Below are 18,981 nucleotides of genomic sequence, written 5' to 3'. Positions count from 1 at the left end.
GGAATGTGGAGGCTTGTTTCCATTGAATGCTGCAAATTGAAGCACTTCCTTTTCAGACCCTTCTGGATGGCAGTTTCTGCAGGCAGTGACTACGTCAGAGCTAAAATGTGAAATTCCTGAGAAGTCATTTTTTTAAATTGACATTACATAGAAGCTTCAGTAATTGCATAGCTCACCTGTGATGGTGTAGGCTGGTCTGTCTGTGACCTGAGATAGGAGCTTTCTAACAAAATCACTTTTGGAGACAAAGCTCTTGCAACCTCCCACTTTTCCCACTCTGAACCAATCCAGTCCTTTTCAAAACGCTTAAACTTTCCTAAACGATCTTTCACATCTTCAGCTGAATGCACTGTAGTATGTACCTTGATAAATTCTCTCCCTTCTGTGGCCTGAGGAAGCTCTCCAGTGTAGGTCCAGGATCCAGTGTGCTTACTGATTAAAGCGGAAATGTGAAATACCCAAAGCAGATACTGGCCATCGTGAAGAGGATGAGAGCAAGTGTGTCAACCTCTGCATGAATCCTCGTGGTGGAATGTGATTATTGCTGGTTTTGGCAGCTCCTCTGGAGTACCTTTTTCTTGCTTTTGCCACATTTGTCTTTTAATTTCACTTTTCACATCATTGCTCTTACTAAATAATTGTATTCTGAGCCTTTTCCACGTGATGCATGCTTAAGGTTCTTGTTATTTCACTGTAGATTTTCCTTGCCACCTTACAGTGTGTTCCTATTACCCTTCATCTGTGCTGCCGCTGCACACCCTGGTCAGGGAACTCTATTCTTTCCTTTTCGTGTGTACTGTTGCATGCGTCTGCCTGCCTGTAACAACTGCTGCCCCACCTGTGGGCACGCAGACCGGGAGCCACTTCCATGCTTGAGCTGGAACTGGTGGGAGGGATACGTACCCTTCCCTCCTCAGCACTACTAGAAGCAGTAACACTTTGCTTATTTGTCCTGCATAGTAAGTATGTCACTTTCCTAATTCACTCCTCCAATATGAAACATTCCTGCAGAGGTTTGGAGCCAGTTCTTTCTTTGATGCAGTGGTTGCAAGGAATGTGGCTGATAGCCGGGGAAAGCGGAACAGATGAAGTAGCTGTCAGGCAAGAGACAGCGACTCCATCATTTGGCCTTTGCAATAGAGAGATGATTTTTCATTGCTGGCATTTTTGATGTTCCACTTTTAATCAGTTTTTTTCAGAAATGCCTGCTATAAACTCAGGTTTTCTTGGATTTCCCAGTTGCAGTCTTTAGAGTGAGCAAGTAGAAAAGTTTGAGGAACTTTGAGAACCAAGTGGGTGAGGATGTGTGCTTGCGAGGAGTGCTGGGTTTAGCACCGCAGTGGCCGGATGCTGATTTTGTTGTTTGGTTTTGTACTGAACAGATTTGAAAAAAATCTAGATTCCTTTACCATGTTCTTCAGAAAAAGTCTGCCCTAGTGGTTAACCGTCACTTCCACATCTGTGAATGAGGATATTTTGCAATACTGTTGGGAATTTAGAATACTTGGTAATATACAATTTCTTTTATTCCTGTTACGAGGTCTGCCTTTGAAAACCCTAAATTTGAGTGCAGTTGCTTGTTTGTAAGTGTGAGTGGGACAGTGAAGCTATCCAAAACAAAGCTAGATTTCCTCCCCTCCCCTCCCCCGAACGGCAAGCTTTCTAGCAGGACCGAAACTTGGTATTTATGTGAAGGGTTTTTTTATGCTCTTGCAGTCAACTCGGTGAATAGAAAAACTTGTCAAAGCATGTCTGAGGAACTACTCTCATTTCTGCCTTCTTTAAGTTGTGTTAGTTGTTTGCATATGAAATGCTTGTTCTTCTGACATAGGAAATCTGAACATAATGGCAAAAAAATGCTTTCAGAGGCAAAAAGCAAAACTTAATGCAGTGCAGACTTCCCCTGCTGATCCTGGCTGTTTGGGTGAAGACAGTCCCATCTGGTTATCCTCAAGAACCTAAGTATGGCAGCTATTGGAAAGAACAGTTGCTGTTTCTCACTGTGGCTTTTTTGCATAATCTGGGTGAATTTTTTCTCTTCATTTGACCAAGTGGAGATAATTTGCTACAGAGCAAATGCTGATCTGCTGGCGATGCTGATTGTAGTGCTCCTTATTCAGCATCCAGCATTGTCTTCCAAGGTGGGCTTGACCTGTGCTGATAGTGGTTGCTGCAGGATGGGGGAATGACAGGACTGTACTGTCATTCAGTGCTGAAATCTAATCTTCTCTTTCCTCTACAAAGACCTGTAGGCTGCTGCCATTCCCCTCGTAAGATGACTACTTGCAGTGCTTCTTGAAAAGTAAACATATCTATGAAATAGTCTTGATCTGAGAAAATGCCTGTAGGAGTCCTTGTAGTTTCCACTTCAGTGTGTCCTGGAATTGAAACTTAGAATTAATCTGCATGGCAGTTTAACTGGCTCTCTATTGATGTACCATTACCACAAGTATTGCATTTACTAGAGAACGATCATCTTTAACCTATATTTTGATTCCTGATTTTTGTATTTGTAGGGACCAGCAGCACTAACACAGTTGGGGCTGCAGTGAGCAGCCAAGCACCCCAGTCTCAGCCCACTGCTATTGCCTCAAGCCGGAAGGGGACTTTCACAGATGACCTGCACAAGCTGGTAGATAACTGGGCCCGAGATGCCATGAACCTGTCTGGCAAGAAAGTTGGCAAAGGGCATAGCAACTATGAGGTAAGCTGTCATCCGTAAACATTTATGGTGAGCAACTGTCAGCGTCGTCGCTGTCTCATTAGGGTATCCAACACAGTTGCCATGTAGCTTGGACAGCTGCTCTAGAAAACTGTTAGCAGTATCTTCCATGTGCAGGATTACATCACCTGCTCTGGAAGGGAAGGGGATAACTACAGAAGAGGGCCATGGCCTGTTCATGTAAACGTCCATTGGGAACGGCGTTGTGGACTGAGGGGTGAACCTGTGGTTTTTAAGAGCAGTTGCGTTAACTTTTCTTGGGGGTTGGGTTTTTTTCCAGGGCCCTGGAATGGCAAGAAAATTCTCGGCACCGGGCCAACTCTGTATCTCTATGACATCCTCCCTGGGTGCTACGCCCATCTCTGCAGCATCAGCTACCTCTTTAGGTCCCTTCACAAAGGCTATGTGCCCGCCGCAGCAGTACGGTTATCCAGCAGCGTCATTTGCCGCTCCCTGGAGTGGGACGGGTGGTCCAGCACAGCCACCGCTCGGCCAGTTCCAGCCCGTAGGTGCCACATCTTTGCAAAGCTTCAACATCAGCAATTTGCAAAAATCGATCAGCAACCCTCCCGGCTCCAACCTGCGGACCACTTAGCCGCGCTCGGGCTCGGAGACCGTGCTGGCTAGACCTCGGGGCAGGATGTGGGGAGGGAGATGGGGCCCTATACCACCTACTAGTGCTGCAATGAACTGGTAGCTTGCCAGACGGGGAATGAATTTCTCTTTTCTAACCATTGCTGTCAACTCTCTGTAACGGGAGTTTCCCCACATGCTTTCAAGGGGGAGGAGGATGATGATCAGCATCCATCTCTGTGATGGGACAGTGCTTTTGACCAGGGGGTTCTGCTCTTGTATGGACCAAGAGCTGTGAAGAGCAGTCACGGGGTGAGGTAATGCAGTCTGGCTGTAAAATTTCTCTCTGGTTTGAGGCTGAATCACACGTGTTGAGGTGGGAGAGCTGAATCCTACCTAGCATGAGGCTTTAGCATGCTTCTCATCTCTCCCTGAAGAACCAAGACCAGGAGAAAAGCTGTTTAAATCCCCCTCCTCTCCCTTTCCCCAGTCAGTCGTATCTGGCTCCGAAATGACGGGGCACACGAATGGACTTGCAGTGCAGCCCGTGCTTGATAGGTCATTACTGCTTTAAGTAAGATATTAACAGCTTTGACTGCAGCATTAGAGCAATTTAAATTGTTTAAAAATTTTTAAAAGTTCCCTGCGGACATGTACTTACCATCAGTTTTGATGTGGAAACACTGTGATATATAAATGTTGTTGGACAACAGTAGTTTAAAAATGAGTGGAATATAGAGGGTTAAAAAAGTTAAAAAGAAAAAAAATGGGAAAAAAAGCTAGCTATATCCTTATACTTATTGGAGACACTTTAACTTTTTCCTTTGTATTTTCATTGTATTAGATAAATAAATGTGAATGTAAAATTGTATAAATTAATGTACTTGAATACTTGTCTGTTCTCCCAGTATGCTTGCTGGATATTTTAGTGCCTTGGACTTCTATTGCTTCTGCAGTTAGCGTCGTCTTCCCAGCAGACCCACGGGTGAATGGAGGGCAAGTTCAGAGCAGGATGGGTTATTTGTACCTGGTGACTGGGACGTTGGAGTTTATTTAGTGATACCGTTACCGTTTAGAGTAGGTGTACGGAAGGGGAAGTCATTGAGGCAGCGGGTTGGAACAACGTTCTGCCTCTTGGGGTAACTTGTCCCGAGGGGCAGATCTGAAGTTGCTGGTGTGACAGGGGCCAGGTGGGGCTGGGACGGAGCGTTGTGGGTGAAGCTTAGAAGGAGACTAACCGCCGTAGTCTATGGAGGCAGGAGGTCTGGATCGGAAATGGGAGAGAGGATGGGGAGAACGTGTGTCTTTTGGAAAAGCCCAACTTAAGATGCAGTTTGACTCCACCTGAGGAGTGGCAAAGATGTTTGGTCAGGATGTGACTTGAGGGAGAGGTGCCATTGCTCGTTGGCATGGGCTTGTCTGCTGGGATTGCTTTTCTTACTGTTTTTTGGTTTGTGTGGTTTTCTTTTTGTTTGTGTTTTGTTTTTTTTTTTTTTTTGTAAAATCCATTTAAGCCAGGAATAGACTGTCCTGGTGCAACGTCCATTGCCGGCAATGGATGTACTTGAAACAGCCGGCATCAAGAAGTTTCCTCTCTCTTACTTGGAGGATTTGCGATTTTGTTCACTCAAACAAATTTCAAGCTGGTACCAGGACTGTAACTATCTGTCACCTCTCAGTAACTGTACTGTACCTTCTGCTTGGGTCATTCTCCCTTTTCATATTTAAAAAATACTGGTTTCCTCTTCAAAGTAAAAATAATACCAGCCAGTATTTATTCTAGTGCTGCAAAAAGCTGTGAAGGATGTGAGTACTGCTTCCTGGTACTTGGGAGTAGCTCACCGGTATCCTGGAAGCTGGTGCACCACAGATGTTACTTGCCTCAGTGGTTTTTTGTTGGTGGTGTTTTTTGGTTTTTTTTTTTCCCTGTGTGCACTGTTCCCCTGTGGAGCCTTAATAGAGAGTTTTTTCTGTCTGCGGATGTTCTCGCTCTTTCATTTTTACAAAGAAAAGTGCAAGATCCGTTCCTTTCCCACCCCTGTTTTTTACAGCAGTTTTGGCAGCAAGGGCAGGTACAGGCTGGAGGTGAAGGCCTGAGGGTGAGAGGTGGCAGGGCTCTGAGTTCCTTAGGTTTTTGGGGGTTTATTCTTTGTCACTGAAGTGCAGACTGGAGCTACAGCGTGAGAGAGGAGGCTCATCGTGTGTGTGTGTGGTGGAGGGGGGGAGGACGCGGGGGTCCCTGCGACTGAAGTGAAATGGAGAACTTCTGCTCTTCCGTCTGGATAGATGCAGAGAAGTTTCCTGAATGCCCCCAGAGCGAGGGGTGAGGTATGCTCTGGAAACAGGAGCAGTGACAAACCCGAGGCAGAAATGAAACAAAGGGGAACGTTCATGACAGGGGAACCAATCAGCTGAATGCAGCATGTGGTTATTTAATTTTGAGCTAATAAGTTTGAGGTCGTTTTTTCACTTACTGTTATGCAAGAACTGGTTTTATTTACCATTGACCCCCCCCCACCCCACCCCCTCCTGTGGATGGAATAACTGAAGTCTAGAGGAATAAACTAATGCTACTGAACTGTTAAATTATTTTGTTTAATATTACACTTTGAGTATCTTTTTCCACATAAAATCTGTTTCTGAATTACAAGCGTTTTCTTTACATTATTTAACAATGTACACTGTAAAAAATAAAAATAAAAAAAATAAAATGAATTGAAACTTTCTGGGCTTCCCTGGCCGTAGTTAGTTGTATGTTTTGCACTAAACCCAAGCACTGCGCTTCTTGTATGATTGCGCTTTGTGCTGCAATTTGTTACCTTTGTAGAGTATTTAATGAAGTCATTCAAATAAACCAAACCTGCTTTTGTTGAACTGTTGGTTTTCTTGTTCAACAGCAGGTCCCAACCTCTCCGTCCGCTTTGTGGAGTGATTTAATTGTTACCCACTTTATCAGTTTATCACAGGAAAGTACAAGAAACCCATTTTAATGAGACCCTGAACTTCTCGAAAGCAGTGATCAGTAATGAGCCTCTGGCCCTGGAATAGCATACACTAAGCTGAGGTACTATAAAGAATAATTCATAGGATGGATCCTCTCTATGATAGGAGGGGCCTGAGGGAAAGGTGGGGGGAGAAGGGGTGAAGGACGATGTACAAGCACTACGATTGCTTTCATGGCCGAGGCTGTCGAGGAGGTACCAAACGGCAGAGAGACGCGCTCAGCTACGGTGGTCAAGGGCTTGGTGGCTCTCCAGGTTTGAAACACAGGTGGAGCTTCATGGGCAGTGGGTCTGCGCTTCCCTTGGGCAGTGAAGCTCAAGCAGGGTGTGCTCCAAGGGCTGGGGCAGCCCCCAGCCTGGGTGCAGAAGAGTCCTTCCCCTTCTGTTGGGTCTGTGTCCCTCCTCTCTGGGGTGGAAGGGAGGAGGGATGTGCACCTGCTGTGCTGGGGAGAAGAGACTGTTTAGTGTAGATGCAAATTTCAGGATGGAATTCCTATTACAGGGCCAGTACTTGTAGAGCAGAAGACACAGGGGCATTCTCAAACAGCTGTAGGCTTGCAGGAATTATTTGGTATTTCTAAATGCTAATTGCTGCTGCATTTCTTTCCATTTTAAGAACAGCTTCTGTTATGAGTCATGCTCTCAAGGCCTTAAAGGAAAACAACCAATGTCCAAGTGTAAGTCTTGCTGCCCTGTTGGAAGGGACCACTCCTGAGAGACATATTGTGGCGATTTCTCTTAGAGGAGGTGTGGCTCTGTTTCCACAGAGTTGAGAAAGCTGATGTGGTTGTGTTTATATGAGACTTTAATTTTTTTAACTTTTTTTTTCATTGTAAAAGCTTAGAGCAGCTTTGAATACAATAATTCTGAATGTCTGCTCATTGCCTTCCTAACAGGTATTTGATTTCAACTCTGAGCACATGACTTGAGTGTGTGGCATGTATTTCCTCCCTGAGCTGTTCTGAAGGCAGCACTGAATCTGAGAGAAACTAGCACAGTGAAATGTGAAACTATTTTCTAGATGTCATCTATTGCCATTAATTATAATTCATCTTATCTTTCCATACTGAAGTCAATCCTTGTTCTTTGTCCTGTTGAGGAGCTAAGTGGAAGATCTTTTAAGGAAAAAGGATCAATTAAGTGGTGAAGGTAAAGTAGGAGGAACAGGAATAAATGCTGAATACTTCAAATGTATTTACATTTGGGCAGCTTTAAGAGACTTGACCAGATAGAGCAGCGATGCAAAACACAGCACAAGGTCTTGTTTCAAGCCCGATGCTGATTATAGGGTTGCACTAATCAAAGTTTGTGTAAATTTCCCTGGTTCAGCTGTAACTTCCAGCCACATAGTATCATCCTCCTTGTCTCCAGCACTGCACTTTTTGGAAAAATACTACTCTATCCCATTGGAAATACTGCTTAAAGATTCTTCCTTTGACCTTCTTACCAGAAGGAACAGCTGTTGCTCTGCTCTAACCTTTAAAACCCCCTTGGAAGTTTTCTGTTGCCCATCTCGGAGCAAATGCAAGGCTGTACAGACAGGGTGGTGGTCTCTTTACCTTCCTACTCATAACTAGTTGGAATGCGTTCACTTCTTTGAGCTTGTTAAACAGGAGTTGAGTGGTAATGGTTTGAAGGGTATAGAGGCATGAACAACTGCAAATGTGGTTTGTTTTTTTTCCAGTTTCGTATTTATTTTTATATTGATAAAGGCTTGAAGGCTTATTTAAAAATAAAAGTGCAGCTCCCATTCTCCCATTCATTTCACAGAGTCCAATGAAACGCTGTCCGAGAGGCTATGCGCAGTTCCCTGGAGCAGCCCTGGCATGCTCCTGCCCCGCACGCAGGCGCAGCTGAAGGCATCCCCTATGGCTGAGGAGCAATGGGCTCTGACCTGCTTTGTGCAGCCCCGGGGCAAATGGCTGGGCTGCACGTTGCAGGCAGACGCTGCCGCAGCTTCACACCCTCGGTCTCACCGAAGGGGCAACCACAGCCTGTCAGCTTCTTCATCTGACCGTAACCCAACCTCCCCCCATTTTTACTGAGAATCTCTTCCCTGTGCTGAAATGCAGCACGGAGGAAGAAAGAAGCCATGAATTGCATCTCATTTTAAAGACTAATTCTGTTACCATCTCAGGCAAATTACGTGTAACATCAACTTGTTAGCCACAAGTCTAGTGCTGCAGAAGCACAAACGATTGCTTGTTTATAGAAAAAGGCATCTGAAACATGTAATAACCTAAAAGTATGTTAAGTTCTTTTTATTAGAACTGTATTAGTCTTCTGTGTTGCTTCACCATAATATACAGGAAAATCCATTTAATGCATTAGACTTCCTCACGTAATTTGAACAGACAACTGCAGTCTTCTGATGTAATCCATTGTGGAGGTAATGATACCACCAGGTGTCTTACGTAGGTTCTAACCTCCTTTTCTTCAAGCTTTGACTTCTCCTGTGAGGGCTGCGCTCTGCCAAACAGGGAGATAGTAAGAAACAGAAGTTTCTTAAAGCATTTTTCTGCTTCTAAAAGTGCTCCTCAATTCTTTTTCTAGCTCTTCCTTCATAGGACAGTCGGATGGAAAAAACAGATAGTTCTCCTAGCCCCCTATCACAGCACCTGCAGCCAGGTCCAAGAAAAGAGGAACATTTCTCCCACTCCCAATTTACTAATCTAACAGTGCTGCTTTCAAAGCCAAGAGCCACTGTTAAGACAGAACTCCGTCATTTTTTGGTAGCACGTACCTGGTGTATGCTGGTTGGCACAGCTGCTGTTGCTCATGATTGTAGCAGATGGCTGCAAGTGTGCGAGTCTAGCAGGAGCTTTGTGGTAATTCATTCTGTGAGGTGTCCGGTTACGAGTAGTCATTTGATGATGTCCACGGGGTATTTCAGGTGTCCGGTGTCCAGCTGATGTGGTGTCTGCCATTTTGTGACCCATTATCTCAAGATCAATGGTCTCTAAGGAAATGTCCCAAAGTTCAGGATCATCTAAAACAAATGAAAAGGTGATCAAACCAAAGGTGACAGTATTGTACTACAGGAACAACAGTAACTCCAGGCCCAGCCCCCTCTTCTCCTACAAGTGGTGGCCACTACAAAAGTGAAACCGTAAAGCATCTTTTATGTCAGCGCACGGCAGGGAAATGGTACTACCCCTTGTGCTCTGGACTTAAGCAATGTCCAGGCACCGTGGTGTACGTGTGACCCAAACAGCCATGGTTATGTTAAGACATCCCCTCACCCCCATAAATGTCCTGTTTGTGTGCAGTATCACTTCAGGAAAAGGATTTATGGAATATGTGTAACAAGTCTTTACTGAAAAGCATGGTGTGGAGCCCCTAGTGATGGACATCATTTCCTGGCCACTTAAGCAAGGCTTGTATTGCTAAGATCAGACTCATACTTACATTTCTATTATTCCAACCTCTGCAGAACTTTTACCTTTACACTGTACTCTGAAGATTTGATTTAAATGATAATGATTTAACACTATTGCTCATTGCTTTTTGGCTGACCTGCAAAGAACTCCTCTTCTATTGCTAGCTCCTGTTGTACTGCTGCTGGAGTGCTGTGCTTTACAGGAGGATTGGATGTTGCTGGATGGAGGTAATGGGAAGAGAGATCAATATTAGAAATACAGAAGAACACTTTTGCTCCTTCTTAACAGCGCACGAGTCTGAAATGATAAGCAGCAGCTGCCACCAGGTACCCTCTTTTTTCCTAGAGTTGGTTATGTTTTGGTAGCAGTATGTGGAATGGTAAGATTCTGTACCTGATGACAGCTGACAAAAGCAATTGTGCTACTTTAAAATGGGTTTTAGCCCATCCACAAGTTCCTGCTTACCACACAGCTGTCCAGGCTTCCCTGTGAGCAGAGACATACTAGTAGCTGGTGCAATGTCTATTTGCCTGCAACCACCTCAGTGAAGTGCTGCAGCCTCAGCTCATTAATGGTACTGACAAGAGCTGCTGTGCTGCATGAAGCTTTAGGGTGGTTGGAAAGTTGCGGTTTTAATGATGCAGTTTTAGAGCTGACACTCCTGCAACTTTAAGAACATGGCGGGGGGGGAAAGTATGATGATCCTCCTTCCTCTGGTCTCAAAGGTGTGTTGACAGCACAGCACAAAAGCAAATGAAACTGGTCAGGCTCCTGTACTGAGGGTGACACTTGCCTGCCAGCAGCTATCATTAAAACTGTCCATTTTTAATGCCAAGTCTTACCCTGTTTGCTGCTAGGAGTATATACTGGAACCTGATGCTTTTTCTCCATCTGTTCCCGGAACTGTTGCTGTAGCTGCTTTTGTCGCAATTTCCGCTGGTAAGTGGCATCACATTCAATAGCTACAGCGTCTGTATTTCTGCCCCTCCCCACAAGTAAGCACAAAGTTAAACAGGATTCTGGCAATTACATTTTATGAAGAAAAAAATGCATAAAGAAATAACAGCAAGGAAAATTCACTAAGCTAGCATTTTATGGCATCTTCTGAATTGGGCTGTCCATGTGTTTTAAAAGGTACAGTAACTTCTAATACAGCTTATAAAATAAATGTATAATAGCAGTCTCACCGGTAACTATTTGGTGGCTTCTGATCTACTGTCACTACAGCAGCCTCTGTCTGACCAGGCTTACAAGCAGATGCCATCTCACAATGTTGTCTCTCTCCTGCATTCTGCCTTTCCAAACAGCTATTGTATCTTGCTTTCTCTATTTCAGGCTCATAGTCCTGTCTTTTAGTTTTGGCCAAATCTAACTCCGAGGGTATCTGGTAAAGGAAAAAAGAAAAAGTATTCAGAAATTTCCTTCATCAGTCAACTTAATGAAATATGCACAGGTGGCTTCTATGCAGTACTGTTGCAAAATGTAGTTTGTTTTCTCTAAGTGGAATAGTAAGTTAGGAAACTCAAAGGCGTTTTTAGTCCAAAGTCACTCAGTTAGTTAATCATTGAATTCATGCAACTTTGTGTTAGTTTAATACTTCAGAGCTTCAGGGCTGACTGATAGCCCATGTCTGCCCATACAGTGCTCTCTGCAAAGGAGAACAGATGCAGGTGACCAATGCAGAATTCTACAGCTTCTCTCACAAGTCTGTTGCCGAGTCCATTAGTTTTGCCAGTTCCGTTTTCACGCTCATATTGAAGCAGACGGCAAATCTTTAGTCAGCTCCGCAATCATGAGGTCACTGAGGAAGGTACACCGTTCTCTTTATATTAGAGACGGCATGATTTGGCTCTGTGATTTTACAAATTTGTGGTGATGTTGCTAATAGACAATGACCCTGGCAGAGATCTGCACCATCTTTACTTGGCAAGATGTCACTTTGGATCTGCTCCTACAGGCTAAGTTAGCTAGACAGAACCGCCTTACACCTCTGGGCTGACTTGCAGAGTTTGGTAAATCCTAGAATGATGAAGGCAACTTTACTATGAAATTCCATGGATCAGCAGTTGTAAAAGGTTTACTTTCTCAATGAGCAAGGCAGGTTACCACCTAGAGGCCTATTGCCTGCAACTGGTACACGTCAGGAGCTAACAAGAGTAATGTTGATTACTGAGGTGCAACCTCAGTAATGGCCAGGACAACTTTAATACTATAAAGACTGCTGTGTTACATCAAAGCATACTTATAAATTGTGATAGCTCTGAAAGAATGGGGTTACAGTATGGTTGTCACTGATGAAGATGTACATCACAATTTCTTGTCTCACTCTCGACCAAATTGCTCCACAAGAGGCATGTCTCAATGGTGTTGGTTACCTCAGAAGGTTCGCTGTTTGATCTAGCATGAGGGTAAAGTAACTGCAGCTCTTCCCTTGTAAACTGAAACCTAAGGAGGTAAGGAGTCTGAAAAGCAAAGGAAGACGTAACATGGCTTCTTACTGTTCGGGAAGGCTATGAACCATAGTTATAGCAAGGAAAGTAAGTGTTCAAGTACACACCAGTTGTACATGCTAATTTCTTCACACATTCAAGATACACAGTTTGCCAGTAGTATCATATCAGGTATTTAAACCAAATAAATTAGAGTGTAGATCTTCCTTATGTTATTCGTCATTCTCCAGCAGCCAAATAATTCAGTTGCAAAATACCAACACGTTTTTGAGGTCAAGCAGAGGACATTTGCAGGGCCATTTGTATACTCCTCATGTAGCAAAATAGTGTTACCTGTTTTGCTGTTCTGTAGTAAAACTTTGAAGTGACTGGCAATAGCTAAAAGTTGTTGTAGGTCCAGTCTAAACGGTTTGGTTCACCCTAGTTTATTGCAGTGTTCTTTTTGGAAGGATCCAATGTGGTTAACTGAATGTTGAAACCATGTTTAGAAATTACCTTTGCTTGAGACCTCAGTACAAAAACATTGTTACAGAACAGCTACTTGTTAACTATTCTAACAAGAACAAGGAACACTGTGGGGTGAAATACAGGTGCACTGTAAATTTTGTTACAAAGACCATGCTGAGATTATTTTCTGTTTAGCTGTGATGTGCACTAGGGCCTGGCAGAGTTTGAATACCAGTTAGTAAAAGGACAAAGCAACTATCAATTTATATATTGACATTGCTAATGCATGGATTTTGCTTAAAATTAAGTGAAAGTTCCAACTGTAACAAGCAGCTTTGGTATGTGACCCACCTGGTATTGTTTCTAGGATATCCTGGGCTATGCATATGAAAAACTTTACCTGAAGAAGGAAGTCTTTCTCATGGAAAAACTTCCTATTTTCTGCCAGAGTTCCCTGAAATCTAAAGAACACTCATTTTTCCTGCTGCCCACTTCTTGACATATAGGCTGTCAGCTTGAGAGACTTCAGGACTAAATGAAATAGTCCTGATTTCGCACGAATGCACAGAGGAGCTGTACCTGCTTTAGGGTAGGTTACACAGATAATAAATGTACTGTCTGCCTACTCTTCTGTCCTGCCTGCAGCCTCTGGTTTTAAGACCTATTAGAGCAACTGGAAATTGTGTCACTGTATGCAGTTATCTTTTTTTTTTTTCCCTGAAAAAGTCCAGTAATGAGAGGAATAAGACAAGTAAGTTTGCTTTTTAAAATTCAGAGTAGTAAACTGGATTGTTCTACCCACTGACAGTGAGAACAAACTAAGAGATCTGTTCCACATTTTGCCTTATACAGGACAAAAATATACAGTAGAGAACATGCACGTAGCCCTGACAGACTATATTCTCCCAAGGACTTCCATTTCACCTATGTGACAAATACAAGACTTGACACTAGTATCATTGCTGACACACATTTAAAGCAGAAGCCGCTAAATGAGAGCGATGAACTGAGTTGCTGCAACTGACAAAGCTTAAACAGTCTTAAGAACTGCAGCACATGGAGAAAATGGCACCTAGAACAAGCTAGTTTAGTTTAAACAGTTTAGTGCATCCTGTGGTAACATTTAATCTGCTATGAACACAGATGTACACATTACTGGCACTGAACAGAGACTTGGAGAACATGGCCATAAATGTCGCATGAAATCTCAAGTAGGATAATGTTTCTTCGCCATAGTAACACTGCCTACTGCACAGAGTCAAAATTTGGAGTAGTTTTGGTAAAATGTTGGAGAAGAACTCTGTAACAAACAGTTCACACAATCAAATTAGCAGGCAAAGGCTAGTGGTCTCATAGCTGGAAACATTCAGGGATGAGATGCATTTATATAATTATTTACATTCCTTTTAATATGAAGGACCAAGAGCAGTGGACATCTAGCAGTCCCTGCTCTAATAGCCCATGTACTGCACCTGACGTGGAAGCTTATTCACGGCTCGTAGGTAGTCTTTGTCTAGGATGCAGTTCCCAAGAGCATTCCCAAAGCACCTGAGAAACAGAAGAGCTCACTGTGACTGAAAATAACACTTAATTCTCACTTAACTTCTGAAAATGTACAAGTACTGATCTTCACTTACTTGAGTGCCCTCTTCAGTCCATCAGTTACTGCCTCCTTTCTTGCCTTTTCTAGGGACAAGGCCTTAGACTTTAGGCCTTCACTGACTCCATACCCCACATCTTCATGATATGACCCATCCTGCAATAAAATTACAAAAATACTAAGCGTAAGGGAATTTCTGCACATACGGCACTTTTTGTTAGATACCATGCTTTCCTAAGCCTGATTATTCGCTCTTAGCTGGTTGTTCTACAGCAAGGTCAATGTTTGGACACCACTAGGTTCTCTGGTGTAGTACAGTACTTGAGAACCACAGTCTGACCTATGCATGAACTTTCATTTACAGCTTTAAGCAATTGCTCAACTATAGACAGAGCAAACAAAAAAAACACACTTACCTTAAGCTGAACTTTCACAAATGCACAGACCCCCACATAGAATCTGCCATTGTTGAGATCAACAAAGTCTGGGGGAGGGAAAAGTAACATCATAAATAATACAAAAGAATTCCAATCCACATTTAGATCTTATTTTGTCCTTTAAGAACATTCACAAACCTGTACCATCCTTGCCTGAATGTGCACAAGATACTGTATTGTCTTCAATGAAATGGAGCATGACTTAACAAAATATTAACTGTAGTTTGAGAATGCTGACTTGCATATATGCTTTGAGCATGTTGCATGATACTTTCTGGTTATCATTGGCTAGACCTGCCAAACACTCACACTTTGCTACTACATGTATAAATTTAAACATGTGAAAGATAGAAGGAAGAGTTGTAAATGTTACTTCTCATTCAGCCACATATCCTAAATTTTCAAAGCTTAACAATTTTTTCAGGTGGAAGGAAAGATTTAAAGCATCAATTTATGAAAACAGAAATGGAAAAGAAACTTTGTTGTCTATAAAAGTAATTTCTTTCCTATTATGTACTAGAAGTCTCCAGTTTGTGAAATTTTGCACAAGATTTTATCCAGGACAGAGTGCCTGCAGAGCTTAACAGGTTGCAATGCAATTCTCAATCCAGAATCTCTCATCTCCCTTATTATTTTACAGCAAAAGCAATGATATATAACATAAACATGGCACTCTAGTTAGCAGTCTTGCAAGTCTGATAGAAACATGACATGTCTGAAATGAAATGCTTTGAAATTCAAGCAACTGCACTCTGGCGTCCAAAGGTTCTTCTGGACTTTGTTCAATTGTTTTGTAAACCCACCGGAGATGCAAGCCCTTTTTCTACTCAGGAATTTAAAACAAAACAGAACAGAATCCTCTGTCTCTGAATTGCTAAGGAATGACTTGTTATGGCATTATTTGAAAAAGAAGTTTGAAGGATGTCAGCCCTTTCTTGACTGAAAAGGGAAAAAAACAAAAGTGGTACAGAATAGACGGAAACCCATGACCTAACTTGTTTTGTGTCTGGAATCTACCAGTGTGAAGTAAGAAAAGATTTCTGAAAGGGAGAGGGAAGGAAGGAGGTAAAAAGCATTTACACAGCTTTGTTGACCTACTTCAACAACCAGTCTTCAGTCTAAGCATAGCAGATCTGCAAGCAAGGACAATACTCCTGGTAGGCTCTATTCCAGCTATCAAGATGGAAGAGGCTTAAGCTTTAAGATCACCTGAATACTGTTCTCTAGAAGAAGAATTTCTCCAAAGCTTTCTACTGTAAAAATCTGAGAACCAATTATTGGCTAGAAAAGGAATCTGCAGAAAAAGATGGGTCCCTAAAGATTAGGGGAATGTTAACTAAGAATATTAACTTGTTAGAATATAAAAATTACAGGTGAGTATGAAAGTTGGCTCATGGCTGCTGGGTGTAAAATAGTTTAATGGTAATTACTCTTGACTGAGTGTTCCCATAGAGATCATAAAACTTGATTAGAATAGCTCAAGAATAATCATAAACATGCTTAGAATAATGACTATGACATATTCCAGTGCAAGATCTTAGAAGAAAATAGAAGCTCCATTATTATTCAATTTCTCTCATTCTTAACAACTGCTAAGACACTAGGAAATTCCACATGCCTTTCCCCAGGTTCTTTGAAGTGACCAAGTTCTAGGATAGATACCCTGGTCCTCATCTGAGAGACTTTTCCTTCAGGGCATCACAGTGAAACAAGAAGAAAGACTTCTTTATCCTCAAGAGATACTTACCAACAGTTTGCTGAGTGACTGAATGAGCCCATCCATTAAAGCCGAACATCTCATTGGCCAGACTGATTACCTTGTGACCCTCAATGTAACAGACCTGGAAATATAAGCGTATATACAGAAATATATATAAATACATACATATATGCACACATATATATGTGCTTTATTTTAAAGAGGGATTACACACATCATCTTACACTGAGGAAACACAGCTAAATTTAAAGTTCAGATAATGTAAATGAAAGGATGATGGTGCAGTTTTACGTTCACCTTCTTCCAGCATCTATGATGGGTGGTTAATATGACAACAAATATGACTTATAATCAAGGGAAGGCAGAGCTAGCAGGCACTGAGGAGGGTAAAATGCAGGCAGTGTTATCTAATGCTTGCATATATTCCAGTTCTGGGAAAAAAATAAGAAAAACATCTCAATGTTCCACAAGTAGATAAATATTCCCTTGTAAAGGATGAAGCACTGAAAAGTTAAGTCTTTTTTTTTGAAGTGTAAAAGGAACCTGTGGCTCAGTAAAAGCCAGAATTTATGCTATGCTGACTTTGCTTTCATATCTGCATGTTAGACTACTAGTGGGAAATTAACATCAAAAAAATAAGGATTACTGTAACTTATTTTACCCTAGTTTTCCTGGAAAAAAGATGTGAGTTGAAACATCTATCATATTTGTTCATACCTTTTGTCCTCCTCCAGCCTGCCGACTGCTGATATATTCTGGACCCAGTTTCTGACGAAGAGCATGCTGGATAGCTTGATATTCACTTGCTGTGTATTGATACTTGGACAAAAACAAGACAAGACAAATCTTCTCACTCTCCCTGTTTTAGCTCCCCCTCTTCTCCTAACATCACTTCTTTATCCCATTTTATGATCCATTTTTAGAATAAGGACGTAACAGACAAGGAAAGACCTCAGGGTATGTGTGTGCATTACATTTGTGCATTATATTGTTTTTTTTCTCTTACTCTTGAAATATATGTATACAAGCATTAATTATGAAGCTGTTACAATTCTTTTTCATTTCTCATAACCATTACTTACATTAAAAAACCTGAGATAAGCCAGGCCTATTAGCAGCCTATTGAAATCTTAATGCAGTCATCATCCTATTCAAGGTTGCCAGGAACACACATTTAAGATTATACTTTACCTCTCAAGAATAAAACGTAATATCTTTGTGACCAACAAGAACAGTGTTTTTAAAAATTCCGACAAAAACAAAGTTTAACCTTACTCTACTACCATATGCCATCAGGGCAGGGAGGACAGCAGCTCAGGCAAGCAATCAAAATAAGAATTTCTTGAGGAGTGTTCAGCAAATTCCCCTCATGCAGGGAAGGTCCTTTGGGTAACTCCAGCAATGACTGGTATCATTACATAACACCATCATCAGTAGAAGCCTAAAGTGTTGCTCCTTGTCTTAGCAGAAATACAATTTACATTCTATAAAGGTTAGAGAAGCCTAAATGCATGTTTCAGGATTCAAGTGCTAAAAAGCTCATGTTGCTATGCTCTGATGTGGGACAGAACGGTTATTTCATCACCTAAATCATAAGTATTGTGTATGCATGTATTGGCTGCCCTACCATTTGGCAGAACACAGAATTTGATAGAGTCTGGGCCATGTAAGTTCCAATGCCAAGTTCCTCTCTAATTTGTATTTAAGTTTAAATAGAACCAGAGGAATAACTTTGTCTTTTTCTGGCACTAGAATGCAAGCCTTTAACCAAAAGTCATAAGAAAAAAGGGAGAGTGCACATGCTTAATGCCATATTATGCCAACTATGCATAAATGCTTATAATGGAAAAGAGAATTCACCACCAAAAGGTCTGTTCAGTCCAGATATGGTTTGCCTTTTTCCAATTTTTTTTTAAATTTATTTTTTAATAGCTGAGTGAAAGTAGTTGACTTCTCTGAACCAGTACTGAGAATGTGTGTAAGCATGATCCAGGCCATCTGGGAATAAGAGAAATTAAAATGAACCTCATTTTTAAGGCACAAAATTAAAAACCTTTTGTGAGGAATTCAGAGGAATTTGCTATAACTTGAGGCATGCCAAGGTTATCATGGAGGAAAATGTAATGTACAATTAGATATACCATAGCTAGGGTAATAGATATGACTCCAGACTTGCTGTATCCAACTTTAAAATAAGTAAATATGCAGAGCAGATTTCCAGAAGTGCAAGCATAAAACTTTTATTTCCCATTCAGGCAAAGGGAACTGACCTGTCCGAAGCAAGCAACAGAATTGCTAGTGATGGAACTATTGCTGCTGATGTGGCTTTCACTGTCTTTCTCTTGACTTTCAGGCATCCCTACAGATAAGAGAAAATATGAACACTGAAGATAACAGAACTAACAGTTTGTATGAAGACATGTCAAAAACCTGTTGAAGTCCGCTGCCCAGCAAGTATAACAATATTCTGTCACAGGTGTGTTGGATGTTACAGTACTATTACACTTCTCAGTCTACGGAACTGCTGCAGCTCCAATTGGAAATTTGTTTTCTGATGTTGTTTCAGAACAATCAAAACTTTTCTTCTTAAATACATTATATTATGTAGTCAGAAATGGCTAGTTTCAGTCCAGAAGCAGAGGAACTCTTC

At 41.8% G+C, this 18,981-nt stretch overlaps 2 protein-coding genes across 2 annotated transcripts in view; one reads left to right on the top strand and one right to left on the bottom strand.

Moving 5' to 3' along the window:
• Window positions 1–4,360, top strand: part of WNK1 (WNK lysine deficient protein kinase 1) — a gene marked incomplete at its 5' end in the record, with an annotated part of 45,434 nt that extends 41,074 nt beyond the window's left edge. The window contains 2 exons of the mRNA XM_010290641.1: window positions 2,517–2,704; window positions 3,003–4,360. Of these exons, the coding sequence (XP_010288943.1) occupies window positions 2,517–2,704; window positions 3,003–3,317 (503 nt within the window). The remainder of the gene's footprint in view (window positions 1–2,516; window positions 2,705–3,002) is intronic.
• Window positions 4,361–8,707: 4,347 nt separating this feature from the next.
• On the bottom strand, window positions 8,708–18,688 carry RAD52 (RAD52 homolog (S. cerevisiae)). Its single transcript, XM_010290640.1, has 11 exons — window positions 18,602–18,688; window positions 17,049–17,150; window positions 16,359–16,452; window positions 14,591–14,658; window positions 14,212–14,330; window positions 14,047–14,122; window positions 10,865–11,061; window positions 10,520–10,656; window positions 9,814–9,894; window positions 9,041–9,286; window positions 8,708–8,766 (listed from the first exon to the last, which is right to left on the bottom strand). Exons 1-11 carry the CDS (start codon window positions 18,686–18,688, stop codon window positions 8,708–8,710), a joined length of 1,266 nt encoding a protein of 421 aa, XP_010288942.1.
• Between the last annotated feature and the right edge of the window lie 293 nt (window positions 18,689–18,981).

Source organism: Phaethon lepturus, unplaced genomic scaffold (assembly GCF_000687285.1).
Source record: "Phaethon lepturus isolate BGI_N335 unplaced genomic scaffold, ASM68728v1 scaffold52037, whole genome shotgun sequence".
Lineage (NCBI taxonomy): Eukaryota > Metazoa > Chordata > Aves > Phaethontiformes > Phaethontidae > Phaethon > Phaethon lepturus.
This window is presented reverse-complemented; position numbering and strand designations above follow the sequence as displayed.